General features: G+C 40.6%; 1 protein-coding gene across 1 annotated transcript in view; it reads right to left on the reverse strand.

Annotated features, from left to right (window-relative positions):
* The window catches only part of LOC141768991 (tight junction protein 2-like), an 85,085-nt gene extending 71,448 nt beyond the window's left edge, over positions 1–13,637 (reverse strand). Inside the window, exon 1 of the mRNA XM_074637592.1 lies at positions 13,067–13,637. Within this exon, the coding sequence (XP_074493693.1) occupies positions 13,067–13,126 (60 nt within the window). The 5' untranslated portion in view covers positions 13,127–13,637. The remainder of the gene's footprint in view (positions 1–13,066) is intronic.
* Between the last annotated feature and the right edge of the window lie 4,415 nt (positions 13,638–18,052).

An 18,052-nucleotide genomic window follows, 5' to 3' on the forward strand; every position in this document is an offset into this window, starting at 1 on the left:
AAGTAGAGTTGTTTCGATACCAGTACCGGAAATGCATCTCTTGAGTTGCACATGCACAGTACTGATCGGGCAGGTGGTAGTAGGGATGTCACAAGAACTGATACTTGGTACCAAAATTCTGAAAATGTGACCTGTACGCGTTCTTCTACAGTACCACAAGTATCGGGGATCAGGGCTCGAGACTAACAGTGTCCTGGGAACAATAGTGAATTTTCCTGATAATGCTACTTTGTGAACAACAAATCTGTGTTGAAATCAAGCTAACAGAGGTTGCATTGAGTTACATTATGATGTGTTCAAGCTCTATTCAGTACAAATTAGCATTTGCCGAAGGGGAATTATAACGTTATCATCATGTGATCAAATCTAATCTTGTAAAATGTATTTTTTTGGTGATGAACTTGAGGCGGACCATTGGGGATTAATAATAAATCTGCAAAAAACACTATGCAAACGGTAATAAAGGAGTGCATGTTGAAGTACATGGGATTCATCGTTTTGTTTCTTACCGTGGTACTGAACTGGTTATCAACAATCGTGTAAATTCACAGGCACTGTTATCGACTACTAAATTTCTGGTATCGTAACATCCCTAGATGCTAGCGGGGAGTGTAACATTAGTGCTAGATAAAATCTCAGCAATTTGTCAATATTTTACACTTGAAAATCCCACCAGTAATATGGCGACATGTTTTTAAACGCTCTGGTATCGGCCGATACGCTAGTTCAGGTATCGGAATCGGTATTATGAAGGAAAAAATGGTAAGGGAACATCTCTAATAACAAGAAATGTCAGCATGGTCAGAAAGCACTGATGAGTTTAAACTTTAATAGAACTGCCCCCATGATTTTTCATGCTGAATGACTTATTTCTAAGAAACTTATGAGCACATCTCTGGTAAACACAAGATTTAAAGTGGTGCTCTTGTGCGATTCTTTGATAAAATCAGTTTTACAGATCTGTCGATTAAATCAACTAATCGATTAGTAGACAAAATCATAGTCGAGTGTTCATCAACTAAGAATTTCTTTGGTCGAGGACAGCCCTGAACTATAGAAACTAAATTTAAGAGAATCAAAAATGTTTGTCAATATTTAATTCAGATTTTTTTTTTTAACTCTCACTATCATAATATCACTATCAGTACTGGCCTCAAAAATCCAGTATTGGTTGGGCTCTTAACAGATACATGTGCAACATGTGATGAGGGGTCGCAATCTGCCAGTTAATACGTGAATGCCAGCAGGCACGAAGAAAAAACGTATCTCTTGGTCCTTTACAGACATTTAAAAACAACGACCAGAGGGTACAGTTCTAACGCTGTCCTCAGGGGCTGATTTTGGCACTCCAGAAGGGAAGTAACCTTACTTAACACCAGCTTGTTCCACAGGTCTGTAAGCAGGGCTCGACTCCTCCCTGAAAGCATACCAACCTCTTTGATGAGGCTACCGAGCCTGTTTTTGTTGGCCAAAGTCAAGTTCCCATACCAAGCAACAATACAGAACATTAAAACTGATTCAATGAGACTTTTATAGAAAAAAAAAAGTCATCATTTCGGAGGAAACATTAAAGAACACATTTTACTAAAAAAAATAGGTGTACCTTTTTCCTGGAATCCAAAACACATTCATGTCTTTAGGTTCTGACACATTTAATTGGAGGAAGGACTCATCATCACACCAAGATACAGAGTCATTGACCGCAGGCCCATGCTGATGCTCCTCCTTCTTCAAGAACATCACAGAATCATCTGCAAATTTGATAATATGCGTCGGTCTGTATAGTTGCTGCGACAGTCATTGGTATACAGGAGAGAGGAGAGAGAGAGACAGCAGCCTTGAGGAGAACCAGAGCAGCTGATTGGAAAAAAGAGCCTCAAGAAGTCCAATATCCAGTTTAAAAAGATGAATTAGCTTTTCTGCTAATAAATGTGGCCGGGTCGTGTTAAAAGCAGAGAAGAAATCTATAAATAACCTAGTGTGAGCTTTTTTTTCCTCATCAAAAACACTTTATGTGTTCATACTAAAAAAGGAAAATCAACATCAGATCTTTTTTAACTTTCAAGTATCTGTATCTACATTGACCTAAAAAAAATGCATTGTTGATCTAGTCTAATATAAAGACAACAATGAGACTGAACCTGTCTGACAACATTTAACAAGGAACGCGATGGCACGACTTTAATATGTGAACTGTACTGTGGCGTGTGTGTTTGGTAACCACGGAAGCTGCACACTGACCATTCTAAACTGGACGAGCTGGGAAAACAACAACGTGACTCACTGGTCCCTTATTTACATATGACACACATACACAGGGCACATTTATGCAGGTGTGGCGAGTCCTATTAAAAGGACGGTCGTACATGCAGTACAAAATCTGCTGACAACAAGATTGACCAGAAGGACGGGCCTACATGAAGCAGGCCCTTTGAGAGTTTGAGCAAGCTTATTCTGTTCTCCATGCACAACACAGCACACATCTGTGAAGGACATGCACATGTTTTTTTGAGGCAGATCACAACTGCTGACAGATAGTGTGCCTTACAGTACATTCCACTGCTGATAATGACAACATGCTCTATCACAAAGATCATATCTAATGTTGTTAAACGTCTGATAAATGAGGGCCTGAGACAGCGGTGGTGGCTCCCGTAGGGACAATGCGAGTGTATCTTTTGGTTGTGGTCTTATTTTGGCCTCAGGACTCAGGGTGGGGTGAGGTGGAAACACAGAGGAAAAGAGGCTTTTGCTGCAGGAAGCAGCCTGTAAACCATCACTCCCTCTTCCTGTAATTCCACAGATAACGTCTTCTTAGTCATGTTCACTGACAGGAAACAACAATCTGTGGTGGAACACACACACACACACACACACACATACACTCAAAACACTGACCTGTAGCCTACTCTACAGACACACAAGCAAATGTAGTGTTGCCCACATTCAAATGTCCACACAAACAAAACCAGTACAGAGCAACCATAGTGCAATCACACCCACTGTCTGGTTATTTCAAAATATTGTTTGCCAAAGGTGATATTAACTCTTGGGAGTGTTTCATTGGGAGGGATTTGACTTTCAGTGTGAGAACATCCAGATCCCCAGAGAGCATTATCTCAGATCTCTTCTCCTTGAACCAGACTTCAGTTAACAAAGATGCATGTTAACCTCAAAAACAAGACACAAATCTCCTCATGCAACTGAATATACACATAAGATATAGTAACAACACAACTAAGAGTCTACCGCCATGCTGTACACGTCAGTCGTTTGAGCTAAATGCTGACGTCAGCATGCCAACATGCTCAAAACGACAATGCTAGCATGTAGGGGGGTCTAAGAAAATAGCGATACACATAAGTATCACAATATTAGAAGATTATATTCAGAAGAGTTCAGAAGCAGATGGTGAATACGGACAGTCAGCATTACAAATACAAACTGAAACCACTAATTACGGTTACTGTGACTTCACAGCTACAACCAGCTCTCTACTGACCATTCACCATAGTCACGGCCAACTGCCTCCAACCCCAAACCAATTTAGGGTGTATAGATACCGGTTTAAAACGAATACACTCATATTTGTTATTTATTATCAAGAAACTTACATATTGTAACTGAAGATTTGTGTGTAAGCTGTGTAGTATTTCTCTGTTAAGGACAGTCCAGGCTCTGTGGTTTTACTCACAAAAGCAAGCCAAGAGTTTCAGTGTACAGTGCAACTAGTACTTTCTCCATATCATTTCTATGAACAGATTCTGCATTCATATGCAGACGAATCTTTAGGCAACAGGAGTTTGGCATCGGAAGCATTCTAGTTTCAGTTTTTTGTAGTCTGTCCGCAGTCGGCATGGAGAGCACAAGAAGGGGAACACACTGGCCGAAATGTAATCTGGGAGCCCGTCGGCTATCGTCTGACGATGATTTAGCTTTTTATTGGTTTATAATTAGCTTTGTAAGCTCAGCTTGTACTCCCAACTCCAGTCAGTCTAGCATCTCAAGTTGCTCATCGGACTGTAAACAATGCGCAGAATGACCGGGAGTCTTGGCCCCGGATATCCGCTGGCTACACCGGAACCTTAGAAATATCGGCTGTTGCCACCAGAGGCTAAATCGTTGTCAGACCGCTGGCAGATGGCTTCCGAGATTGCTCTCCATATGACAATAAAGCTTTGAATCTTCTATCCTGAATGGATCTTGAGTGTCTTCATAATCTTAATTAAAAAGGCATGGAAATATATCTAATATTTTTCATGATGCTAGCTGTTAAATAAGAGCTTCACACTGATTGGCTGGTTTTGGAGAGCTAGTGCTAACAGACAGAGAAGCTTACATTTGAATCTTTTTACACAAAGTGAACATTGTAAGATTGTAAACTTTGTGATCAGTCCTTACCAAAGGATGTATGTATATATAATTCAGACTTTCTACGACCAGAAAGTGAACTTTGTAAGATTGGTATTCTGGCCTCAGACAGCCTGCTTGCTGTGTGGCGCAGTTAGCAGCCATTAGAAACCAGTACTGAGAGAGTCCTAACAGGGGGAGGGTGGGGGCTCGGACAGGATATTTTAAGTATGTGAACTGATCTGGGTGAGGGTGGGGGTTGGAATGCTGAAGAAAGGAAGCGTTGTTTTTATCCGCAGCATTAATGGGCCAACACTTCAATCCCTAACACTGGAGTACAGGGCATCAGGAGAATGAAGATGTGTGTGTGTGTGTGTGTGTGTGTGTGTGTGTGTGTTGGTATTCGTGACTGGCAGAGAAACAGAAGAGATGAGGTAGGCTATGCTAAGTATGTCATTAAGCTGCACGAGACGAGCACAGCAACTCCCAGTGGGCCGAGATACTGCCGGCTCATCGACTGAGGACAAGCGTGCCAACACCGTCCCACAAAGACTCAGATCAGTCAGCTGCAACACTCAGAGGCTGACGACATTCAAGCATTGCTATGCCATGAAAGCTTTATGTGGTTTCCATACAGTCGAACAAATAAAAACTGTGTGTTACTGGTCACAGTTCAAAGTCCTAGTGCACCGTGGTGAAGTGCCTCTCCTGATTGGCAGCTGACAGCGCTGTCAGCTGAAGAGTCACTTACACTGGATGGCAGTAGAGGAGGTCGAACAGGGGTCTGGTCCAAAAGTAGTTCAGCTGCCAACATTCAGCTGAGAGCGTCGGAGCAGCCAACAGACACGAGTCATGCACTTTATCATGCTGCTCTCCGTTGGGCTGGGCGGTATTGCCAAAATCTTGTAGGTCATTTCATATCTCGATAACTATATATATCACGATATAGCATGTTTTCTGTCAATTCATTAAATATATCAATAGTCTATATGAAACAACCACATGGTAACGCCTATTTTTGTATGCTCCTGTGTGAATTAAATACTTGTCAAATGAAAAGTACAGAGTATTTTCTTTTTAAGAAACTTGAGTGCAAAATGAACATAAAAGTTTGAAGTGAAATTATAGAGAAAAAAAGAAATAAATATAGGCTCTGTGTACAGTGACACAGTAAAAAAAAGAAGAAAAAAAAGGCAAAATAAGATTCAACTGATCATCTGACTTATCAACATTTAGGGAGCAGCCCCAGTGACCTGACAATAAGCAGGTGTTCAGTGGAAAGCCGATGACTACGCGGTTCTGTTTATACAACATTGGTTGTCTGGGCAAGGTGTTCACACATGTGCAAGATGCATACAGTCTATGAGGTCATACATTTTGGGTTGCTCATGCATGGCCCATGCCAACCCACGCAGACATGCATAATACAATTTACATCACACGGACCCTTGTGGCTACATACTGTAGACATGTAACTGTCATTTATAATTCAAGACAGGTATTAACAGTGACAATACTTTAATTTTTCCATCTGGACAATCACACACGCTGCACGAAATCACACTGGCATTTTATTTTTATTGCATTTCAGTTGAACTAGGTTCAAAGTTTTAGCCAGACAACACTGCATTCTTTTACAAGACTGGGCTGCATTTCTTTACTGGGCGGCACTGCTAATCTCTCAGAACACTGCCCTAGTTCAGTAAATTCAAGAGAACATATTTGTACCATCCACTCCTGTCTCACAGCTGACTGTAAACCCTACTCTATCATTTTTGTGAAGCAGTTTATATGTCAACAAAGCAGGCTTTTTATAAAACTTAATGATTTTCCAATTCTCTCTCCGTGGCCTTAAATGTTGCAGTGTCAAGACAGTTTGCGGTCGGTCAACTGTGTGAATTTGCGTAAATGTTCACCTAAGTTAAAGTTCACACAATAGTCTCTTGTTCACTTCTCCTTCATGAGTGAATCCACTGCAATTCCAGTTGAAACGATCTGAATTTGTTATGAAATGTAGCCCAATTAAACACTCATTCTACCACCAAACCAAAGTCCATTCTCAAATTTAACAAATGAAAGTTTCTTTAAAGTTTCTTTAAATATCAATTAGTCCACTTTTCTAAGTATTTATCAATTACTTTTCAAAATCCAGCTCTTCACATCGGCATAAATTAGATCCACCGCACAGCAAGGTGCTTAAAAAGAACCACGTCACCTGTTACTCCCGTTAACTTCCAAAACAGCGGTTAAGAACACCAGGAACCTATGCCAGGAGTTGAGTTTTCATTCAAATACAATTATGATTAGTGTGTTAACTGCACGCTAATTGCCTCCTAAGTTACAGTATGACCAGTTGCTGACAAGCAATTTAGCATTTGACAGGCTATTGTTTAAACGGAGCCCGGCTCAGTGCTCACTCCACATGAAACGCACCGAGGCAACATTACATCACTTCCAGCAAACTTCTCGGAAAACAATGAGGACCTATTTTAACCGAATATTCTCTGGTCTAGCTCAGCTAAAAACATAAAAAACACTGAATCCATCAGCACGTTTGGCGTGTCGTTCACTACCGAGCCGGTTTGTTACCGGAACCGACAACATTATCTTCACTTCACATGTCCCTCCTCTGTTAAGCCCCGCACACATGAGAGCAGAGGATATATTATCATGTGAAATTTTAGTAGCAGTGCCGTAGAGAGAATGTAGGGAAAACACTGCACTTAAACAAATTAAAACTTTGGTCGATGTTGGGGTGAAGGTCGGGCAACTAAAACTATTCCTCTAAACAGTCCAATTTTACCGTTCGTAATTTTTACCTGAGATAGAAATGAGAATATTGCCATCAATTTCATCTCTTTGTGTCCATTCAGGCATAGGTCCAGGATGTGTTCAGACTAGCTTAGCACAAAAACTGGAAGGAGGGGGAAACTACTAGCCTAGCCCCATCCAAATTGAAAGAATACACCTTCTAACAGCTTCAAAGCTGTCTCAATTAACTAACATTTACTTTTCATCATGTCTGTTCTTAGTCTACTCTATGCAATCTACGTCATGTGTGCATAGACAGTGTGCTCATTTTCTACATTCATAACACCAGGGTTTGCATGCTGTTTTAAGTCCTGCACACATGCCCAGACCAGTAAGAGACCAGCGCTGCACCAAATGTGGTCTTCCCCGAGCTTGGGTTTCAGCAGTGCACCACGCCCTTGGCCTCTGAACTTATTCCCCAGCCACAGGGCAGTACACATAAACACTAAACACAGAGACACACATAGAGGAGATATAAAGACACCACGCAGGAATCTTATCAGTCAGCCACTCCCAGCATGCAGCTGTCCAAGCCCATGTGGCACGGCTCCCATTGGTCAGGGAATATCTGGAATATCTTGAAACCGCAAGGAGTGTATTCATACAGGCAAAGTCCTCAATCAGTTCTCATGGAAATTCAGAGAGCAGCGTCATTTGAGTGACAAGGTTTCTCACCTTGGTGTTATAGTTGTGTTGGTCTTTACTAATACTTCCTGAATGCATGATAGAGCAGATAGCGTGTAGAAACATTTTGGCTTTTGCAAAAAGGGAGATGTCCTTGATAAATCACTCGCTGTTTGCAGAATATGCAAAGGCCAGATAAAGTACAACGCCGCTACGACCACGCACCTACTGACAGCTGTTTTACCTGCTGATTCTATTCTCATTTTCAATATTGCACTACCTTTGTATTGCAAATGAGAACAATAGCAGCAGGTTCAACCACTGTTTATCAACCTGAAGAAATGATGGTTGCATTTTATTTTTCTGTTAAATATCATTGCTCTACCTTTTGCTTTTGAAAATGAGAACAGAAGCAGGTGTTTAAACCAGTGTTCATTTCACTTGAAAAGAAGTTGGTTTATGCCTTGTATCTTGAGAACTGAAGCAGCGGGTCCTGAAGTTGTGCTTTTTATTATTTTTTTAAATAAAAGGTGCATGTATTTGCCATTAATCGTTGGGTTTACTTGTTTTATATTCATATTTAATTTATCCCTGATTCCCTAACAACAAAAAACTTTGAGGAATCCTGACACACTGTCCAGTATCCAGGTATTTATTTCACAGTCACACTGATGGAATTTCTGGGGGGAAAAAGCTACTGTATTGATTTCAAGTCATTGAATCTATCGTATCACTCTAGATGAGCCAAATATTGTCCTTGAATCCTATCGGAAAAATGGAAAATGATACGTATCGTATCTCGTTGTAAAAACGAATTGTTACACCCCTAGTTTATTCTATGACAGTTTTACTCAAATTTGATTTTTTTTTAAAAATGAGACTGCTTCATTTCAAGGGGTCATCAGCCCAAAAGGGTTGGGAACCACTAGTCTAACACACCCAGAGCTGTTAAGGGATGGTATAAAGGGCATAACACAGAAGACATTAACTGTCTTCACAGGCTGAGTCGTACTCTACATGACACATAAACTGATCATTGATGTGTAAAATCAATGGCATGCCCCCTTAAATCCAAAGAATAATCAAAAGATGAATTGACAATGAAAATAAAGGTTAGCTGCAGCCCTAGCCACACTGCTATCCATGAGGCCTTCCCTGTTAACATGAAGCTTCAACTATCTCCAAGAGACACAGGGATAGTTCTGCGTAACAAGTCTCCTGTTTCCATGGATATAGTGTATCAGTGTTTGACTGTGCCAGCCGTCTATATCTGATACTGTATGTGCCAGCGTGTGAATGCTCTCCCTGTTCACTGTCAGCAGCTGTGTTGGTGTGAATACGTCACTCTGGCTGAACCGGCTTCTCCGCTATTGTAAGGAGACAGAATGGAGCTGATGAACAGACCCCAATCATGGGAGTATTGATAGAAACCTGATGACACTCAAGATACGTTAGTGCCATTGATTTTTGTTGAAGGTGATGATGCCTTCCAGTGAGCAGTACACACGATGATACACTTCTCTCTCTCTCTCTCTCTCTGTTAGAAAGGAGAGGACTCAGCTGTAACGTGATTTTCATGTTCCATAATACATGAAGGTGCCGTGCTAGATTCAGTTGTCTGTGTGAATGAACAATGTGTACTGACTAGATTAGACATGGCTCGGGAACGGGAATTGATTCAGCTTATTAAAAGCACAGTGGGATTTGTGTTCAGTAAAGTTCAGTATGCATCACTGTTGAGTTTGTTTTTCGAGATTAGATACGAAGCATCTCCTTGATCCAGGAACAGGAACTCACTCACAGAAGCAAACAGAGGAAAATCTACAAAAAGCTCACTGTATTCCTGGAGGCTCATCTCCTACACTTCAACTGACAAGTTATACTATTTTTGAACTCCAACATCAACTGAAACACAAAGGATTTTCTTCTAGGGATTCGAGGTCTCGCCTATTTTTTTATGCGAGCCGCGCGGTTCACAGCAACAACAGACAGTGAAAATGATCTTCTGACAGTATATTGACATCATACCAGCAACGTTACTACAGTTTCAATGTCTATATTTGAAGAACATGTCACAGACATGAAAAAAGCAAATATTTATTTTAAACTCAACACTTCCTGTTTCTGCTTCGAAAAAAAGCCCTCTAGTGTTTTTTCTGTGGACAGAGGCTTTTATTCCTAAATATTTTCAGGACAGTGTTGTGGAAAATGCAGGGACTTGCACAGCTCCATAAATTAATAGAGTACCGGCTTTTAATTGTAGATTATTACAAATTAGCACACACTTCTTAACCTTTTTCTGCTTAAAAGAAATATGGATGACATTTGTAATGAAATGAAATGGCCATTATGAGAGGCAAACTCTAAAGGCAAAAACAAACACCCTTTTCTGCAATGTAGAAAGAAAGTGTTGGCGGTAGCAGCACAGCATCAGCAACGGCGTCAGTGTGGACACCATACGCTAATTTTTGCTGCTTTTCCGGTGCGATGATATGTGAGGCATTTGAAGTGAATATATAATGAATAAAATCAACAGGGATTTGGACAATTCTTATAATTTATTAACGTACAAAACATTCAATTAATATGCTCTCCTCAAAAGCAACCAGACTCCAGTCAGAAAACAGTCATTTTACCTCGCTAATCATCGAAACACACTTCATTCAACCTGGACAGAAACAAAATAAAACTCATCAAAACCATCTTGTTAAGTTTTTCCACTGTTCCAACAATCACCAATTCTGGTTTGGTAGAAATAAACACTTAATTCAGCGAGTTAGATGTGAAAAGAAAACGGCCATTATATGCGCTCCTCAAAGCCGCCAGACTCCATTGACAGAAACATTCATTTCACCTCACCGATTGTAAAACACACTTCATTCGAACTCGACAGAAACAAAATAAAACTCATCAAAACCATCTTTGTAATTCTTTCCACTATCCCAACAATCACCAACTCTGGTTTGAGAGTTTGAAAGAGAGATTGAATAAGAAAAAAAAAGAAGTAACCGCCGTAACATTTTCACTGTTTACTAACCCTGTTTTCCGGGGGGGGGGGGTAAAAACACTTTTACGTGCTAATTTTGGTGAGAAAATGGTCCAACTGACACTTCAACTGCTCCTTCAATTTTCTCACTCTTCAAATGACAGCTCAACTAATTTCAGGTCTAACACCTCAGTTGACATTTCAGATTCTGTCAGTGTTTACAAAGCAACTGACACTTAAAGTGCTCACAGTTCAACTATCTCCAGGGCTTACACTTCGACTGATAATTCCACAGCTCTCAGCACTTACACGCCAAATGACAGTTCCTCTACTCCTTCTCTAACTCTTTAACTGAGAGTTCTTCTGCGTTCAGTGATTACACATCAGCTGGCACTTGAACTCCTTTCTACCTCAAACCCTTTTAGCACTTCAAGTGACACTTCAATGCTTTAACTTCAGCTGTAACTCTCATTCAGTATTCACCAAAAAATAATTTTGCTTACCTATAAAATCATGACCTGTTTACTGCGTTTACAACTGCAATTTTCAACACAAGCAAGCACACAGTTTGAATGGAGGAGACGTATAGCTGAGACATACTGTATGTATGTTTTCATAATGAAAAGCAGGCAGAATTCAAAACAAAATGTTAGACTATAGTGGGGCAGTTAAGCGGAAATATCCATAACAATTGTGCATTTTGCGATAAAAGCAACACATTTGGCACATATGTAGGTTTATATGTTATGACATAGGTATCGGGACACTGCAAATTTGGCGCCCTGGGGGCCATGGTGGCCATTTACAGCCACAACAAATACACCTAAAGAATGTCAAGATCTTCAGCTTTCCATCGGCGCATTTATCTTTTCATTCACAGTAAAATTCGTCCGAGATATCGTTGAATAAACTTCAGGATTGACGGTAACTTCTAGTAACAGGTTGCATATTGGTTGTCATTCTATCATGAAGGCAAGGGGACGAAGTTTGACCCTGAAGTGACTTTTTATTTGGTTTTCACGTTAAAAGGTTTTAAAAGTACCCTTAAAAAATACAAAGGGATAAAAAAACATGTCTTTGATCTTCTGACATCTGATCTAATCAGCTTGAACACACCTTGGAAATCATTAAGACTCATAAAATCCATTTTCTGCAACAGTTAAGAATAATAAGCACCTATTTGGCGGGCAGGGGCCAAATTTGCAGTGCCCCGATATCTATATCTTTTCATGACATATAAAACCTACGTCTGTGCTGTTGCTTTTATCGCAAAATGCACAATTGTTATGCTTAACTGCCCCGCTATACTACTGTAGTTGAGAGGATTGAAGAAGACTCTCCTGCTTGCCAGTGTGTAATCACCCAGAGACTCTGGTAACACACACACACACACACACACACACACACACACAGCCCCAGGCTTTCCCATTAACGGTGACCATTAATCTGAACAGCCTTCTCTCCTACTGGGCTCAACCAGCCAGACCAGAAGGAGCCTTAGGGAGATGTACACACACACACATAGAAAGAGTCAACCTTGACCGACCAGCACAGTTGTTATTGTGTGATCATCACCTCTCCTCAAATGGTCACAGCAACATTTAAGTATAATTACCTGCTTACTAAGCCCTTTAAAAAAACATTTTCAAAATAAATGGTGCTATACTTTTGAAGTTTGCGGCACTGGAATTGTAACTATTCTATTCTCTGTTCTGTGTATAGGATTACGCCATCTTTCTTCTGCAGTGATTTGACACCTGAACAGGTTGTGTGGTGCTTCTCTCAAAAAGGCAGCAAAACAGTGCAGCCATTGTCATTGTCACACACGTTCGTCTTCTGGTCTATACTGATTACATTCAGTGACCTTTCTAATCTCCAGAGAACACTGACAGATGTCTATCTGGACTGGATTAACCATCCCTGCAGGGTATCATCAACTCTCTACACTGGATTTACAGGGTGAAAGTTCTCACAGCAGTTTTCTCAGGTTACAGGCTGATAAACAAGTGAAAACACCATGCAGAGTAAATATTATGTAACGAGGCTTCCTATTGGCTCTCCTGAAGCACAACAGGTGTACTGACTAGGCTGCCTATTGGCTGGCCAGCATGCACCTCACAGACCTGAACGAAGCCTCCTCACACACTTCAGGTTATGAGGACACATTATAAAGCACACACTTTTACAGTGGACAGTAAAAACCACCTGACACACGGTGTTCACATCATGGCGAAGTTAATAAATGTCACCAACTTCACACACATGTCAAATACAGGACGCTACAGCAACACTTACTCCGACATTTTCGCTCTTGCTCGGATAAGAGGCCAGTCTCCCTCCGCCTTTCACCGGCATCCTGCTGCTGCTCCTCGGGGCGGCGGAACGTCGTCGTCGTCGGTGTTACAAACCCGGAGCCGTGTGGACACCAGACAGACACACGGTGTGTAGTTAGCGTGGTGGTGGTGGCGAGTGGTAGTTATTGAAATGAAACATATCTTTGTGACAGCCAGGACCAGCCAGCCAGCTCCGCCCTCGTCTCGTCGCTCCGCCAGGCTGGTGTTCCTCCTCCAGCCTACTGGAGCCAGCAGCAGGCGGGAAGAGGGAGGTCCCGTCCGACCAGCACAACCACCGTCAGCTCGGCTCCTCTCACTCTCACTCTACCGCCGCTACAGCAGCACAACAAGCACCCTGTTTCCTGTTTCCTTCTTTGGGAACATTGTTTAATATTTGCTGGAAGTGGCAACACTTAGCAAATCATTACCACCACAGTGTGTGCTGTGAATATCGACTAATCTGTAAATATGCAGCCTGTCTAACTTCCTGTACACCAGATATATAAACACGCTTATGTCTCTCTCTCTCTCTCCTGCTACATGAACCAGCCAACATCTTTCTCCACAAACAAGGAAACTGCGTCCTTTCTACCAATCACACTTCAGAACCGACTGTAGAGTCATGACACTTTTATCATGCTATAAACTGGAGATATATATTTATGAGGATTTGGACTGATGTCTCCTTTTTTGCTCATATTTGGACATGTTCAGCTGGGACTTGAAGATTAACTCATCAGTTGTAACAGTATCACTGGTTTCTAATCTTCACACCACAATCAAATAATTCATCATAGAATCATTTTGGAAACAAAAACATTGCTTTACATTAAAGATATTTTAAGATATCATATAAGGCGTGATCCACCCAAAACTGTGGATATTATTAGGGAATTCAAGTTCTAAATATTTTATTTTATTTGCTAGCACTGCAGTGAAACAATGTATTCTAGCCACAACTGGAAGTCTGAAGATGCACTATCAGTAAGGCAATGGATAAATTAACTGGTGTCCTACTGCACACCTGAGAATATATTGTATAATGTAAGAAAAAAAACCTGAAAGCTTTAATAAAATGTAGGGACCCTTAGCCTACTTCAGGCCCCATATTATAAAAAAGGGAGATTTTCATGTTTGTTTGTTTTTTATAAAGCAGGCTTCAGTCCTATATAAATGCTGTGAAAGTATCGAAACACTCAATCCACGGGGAAATACACACAGACCGTATTCAGAAACTCTGCATTTGAAACAAGCTGTCAGGATTTCTGCCCATTTGTGATGTCACAAATATACAATATTTAGACCATTACACAATTTTAAACGTAAACATTCTAAATGTGTCCCAGTTTATTCCTGTTGCAGTGTATGTGAATGTCATCAGCTGACAGGAAGTACACCAGAACACAAGCTGTTGCCTAGCAACGCAATTCTGTTGCAATTTCGTCAAAATGCACTAAAACGGAGCGTTTCAGACAGAGGGTAAATACAGGCATATTTAGGCTGACAGTATGAGGAAAATAAAGTTTTTTTTGAACATTACAGCATGTAAACATGTTCTAGTAGAAACACAAAATACAAGTATGAACCTGAAAATGAGCATGATAAGGGACCTTTAATATTTTGCCCTCTTTGGAACTAGATGGCAACTCCTCCTGGATCTACCTAATGGTAACCCTCTGAGATGTGTTTATGTGTGTGTGTGTGTGTGTGTGTGTGTGTGTGTGTGTGTGTGTGTGTGTGTGTGTGTGTGTGTGTGTGCGTGTGCATGTACATGAAAGTAAATGAAAGCAATTAGAGAGATTTGAAATGTCAACTGAGCTGTTTGAATGAACAGCCAATAGGAACGCTCTCTCTCTGAAATGACCTGTGATTGGCCAACGTCTCCCGTCACAGGCTAGATATCCTAAAGCCTGAAAACAGAGCTATGAGGAGGTGCAGAAGTCTAGTTTTCTCTCAGAACACTTGAATTACTTCATGCTGAAAGGTTATTATGGATCTTTTTGCCCAATGATGCCAAAAAACATTCTGCCTACTGCAGGTTTAAGCAGAATTTTAAATGCAGGACTTTTACTTGTAATGGAGTATTTGCACATTGTTGTATTGAATACTTCTTCCTCCACTGCCTTACACTCAGCTAAAAATCATTATCTTTAATCACACAAGGATGATCAGAATCAATAAAGATAACGTCATGCTTGTGTGGAGAATTCAAGCCAAGTAGAAATGCTCCTGTCACCTTGCCTCCCCACAGCAGCGTGTCCAGTTTAGGAGGAGCTTGTTGTGCTGGCATGCTGATGATGCTGCAGCTTCATGTTCTAATATTCTTCATGTCATGCTGATAACGTATTATCTATGTGCTGAGGTTTGATCTTGAAGTGAACCTGTATTGATCCCCATTGGGAGTTGTTTGGCTGCATTAGCAAAAGCAGCTCAGTAAAGCAGACAACACAAAGTATGACACGGGTACAAAAATAAAATATAAAGTAAGTAATGTTTAAAAAATAACACAATCTATATATCAGTTAGAAAGATGTTAGTAGTAGCTTGGATTTCTGAGAGAATACGTATTAGTATATCATGCTGAAGTCAGTGCATACTGGTGGTTGATAACATGATGTATTATGAGGAGGAAAGACAGATGTTCAGGGGGGGGTTGTAGTAGTTTGTAGTTTTGTCTCTGTTCCACAAGAGCTCCTGCTCACTTCCAACTGCTCCACTATAATGTACTGAGGTGGAGTCTGTCTCTCTGTGGTCAGATATGCATGCAGTGTCCTCTAGTTATTGAAGCTACCAGTGTCCTCACTATGGAAGAAAGCGTACGGCAGCATAGAAAAACATAGCTTCGGAGGCTGAAGTTACCTTAAACTGTTCAAACTGTATCGTAAACAAGACTAAATGTCAAAAGCCACATACAACATAATTGTAGTAGAGCTTGCAGTCTTGGAAAGGTCAGGGGTTCACTGAAATCAATATGATTCATCTTCTAAGGACATGGTCATATATGAGAGTGTTGGTCGGGGGGATTTTTGACCTGAGTGTGGTGCTTGAGGAAAGGTCAAGGTGTCACCAAAATCATGGGGAATCGTCCTTTGTGGAAAACTATGTCAATCTGTAGTTGAGATAGTTAAGATATTTTGCTGGATCAAGGTGTTGGACAGACAGACAGACGGACGAGCATCAGGATCAGATCATTTTCACAATTTGTATTAATATTTAAATGTCAAAGTTTAAATATGTCACTGTCATGTTTGAGCTTTTTCGCTTTAATTCATTTAAACTGTCTTCAACAATAATTAAGTATAGACACAAATAACAGATATACTGTACATAGAGACAAGTGACAGTAGTGCTCAATGACAGTGTGAGTATGTAGTTACACCACTAAATGAATTCAGTGTGCGAAGTGTCTCTGTGACTCTGTCAGCACATCAATTATCTACCGACCTTGAATTTCCAGGCCAAATTTCATAGCAAACTCATCAAGCGTGGGCTGTGATTTAGCCCCTGCCTATGAGTGTGACTCTGTGTGTGACTTTGTGTGTGTGACTTTGTGTGTGTGTGTGTGTGTGTGTGTGTGTGTGTGTGTGTGTGTGTGTGTGCCCTAACAAGCTGGCCAACCATGCTTCAGACAGAGCCCTCCTTTCAGCATCACTGAGTCTAAAGACAGAAAGACAGTCCCAGCAGCTGAGAGAGCCACCAGCCAGACTCACAGTCAGTCACAGAGAAGCAGCGACATCTAGAGGCTACTGGGGGAAACACACCGAGCACAGCAGCCTTGTGTTCAATTATTAAAGGATTCCAATGTTATTATTTTAAGACTATATAGAAATAATGGCTGGTCAAAAAGTTTCCTTTGACACACCTTAATGATCAAAAAAGTCCTGTGGCCCAACCCCAGAATGGAGTGGGGACATGAACAACATCCTCCTAAACAGAGATGCATTATACATACCATTAACATCCTTTAATTTGATCTTAAACATTTCCTACAGTATCATTAACAGATCTTACTCTTCTTTTCCAGATTTGAAGATGAATGTAATTTCACTCCCAGGACTGAACATGTGGTGATGCATCCCACTTTTTCATTCTTTTGATTTTGTTTAGTGCCTTGTTGTAACTTATATTCTTTTATATTCCCCTATTTGATATTTGTTCTATGTAGTCATTTTTGTGTTTCACACACAGCCAGTTTCCTAAAATTGTTTTTTTTTCTCACAAGCCTGTTTTTGAGAAATGTCACACTAAGGCCAGATGAATCATTCTCCTGCCACAACTGACTCACTGATGGAGGGCTGATGTAATATGTTGTGACAGACAGAGAGAGAGAAATATCGCACACTGCTACACCATCAGTTAGTCATGTGGCTCAAAAAGCAATTTAACAGCACCACAAATATTACAACTACTACTGCAGCTAATAATAACATTTTCCAATTGTTTTTATTGTTGAAATTATACTAAGCTTTTCATTATGTTTAGGTAGGCATTCCATATCTGTGCTTCGTGATATCTCAGACAGTGAGTGCTACTCTTTGAGCTTTATTAGTAGCGGGGATAAACATGTAAAAGCTTCCCTAAGGGTGGCTGCAGATCATTGAAATCCAAAAGGTTGATCCCCTTTAAAGAATGTGCTCAGCATGTCAGTCTGCCAATGATATTATGAGCCCCATTGTCTATGAAGTGGACACTAAAGTGTAAAAAACATTATCAATTATCCTCTGGGGATAAGGAATATCCTATTATTATATATATATATACTATATACGGATATATATACTGTATATATATCTGTATATAGTATATATACAAAACATTCTCACTCCCAAGTCGTATGGCAGGTTGATCAGTGGCCCTACGCTTCAAACTATGATGCTCTACCTCTCTAGCATCAGTTTTGTCCGTGTCATGGTCAGTTTTCGCTCGTTACATGCATACACTGTCTTTT

The sequence above is a fragment of the Sebastes fasciatus genome, chromosome 6, assembly GCF_043250625.1.
Source record: "Sebastes fasciatus isolate fSebFas1 chromosome 6, fSebFas1.pri, whole genome shotgun sequence".
Classification (NCBI taxonomy): domain Eukaryota; kingdom Metazoa; phylum Chordata; class Actinopteri; order Perciformes; family Sebastidae; genus Sebastes; species Sebastes fasciatus.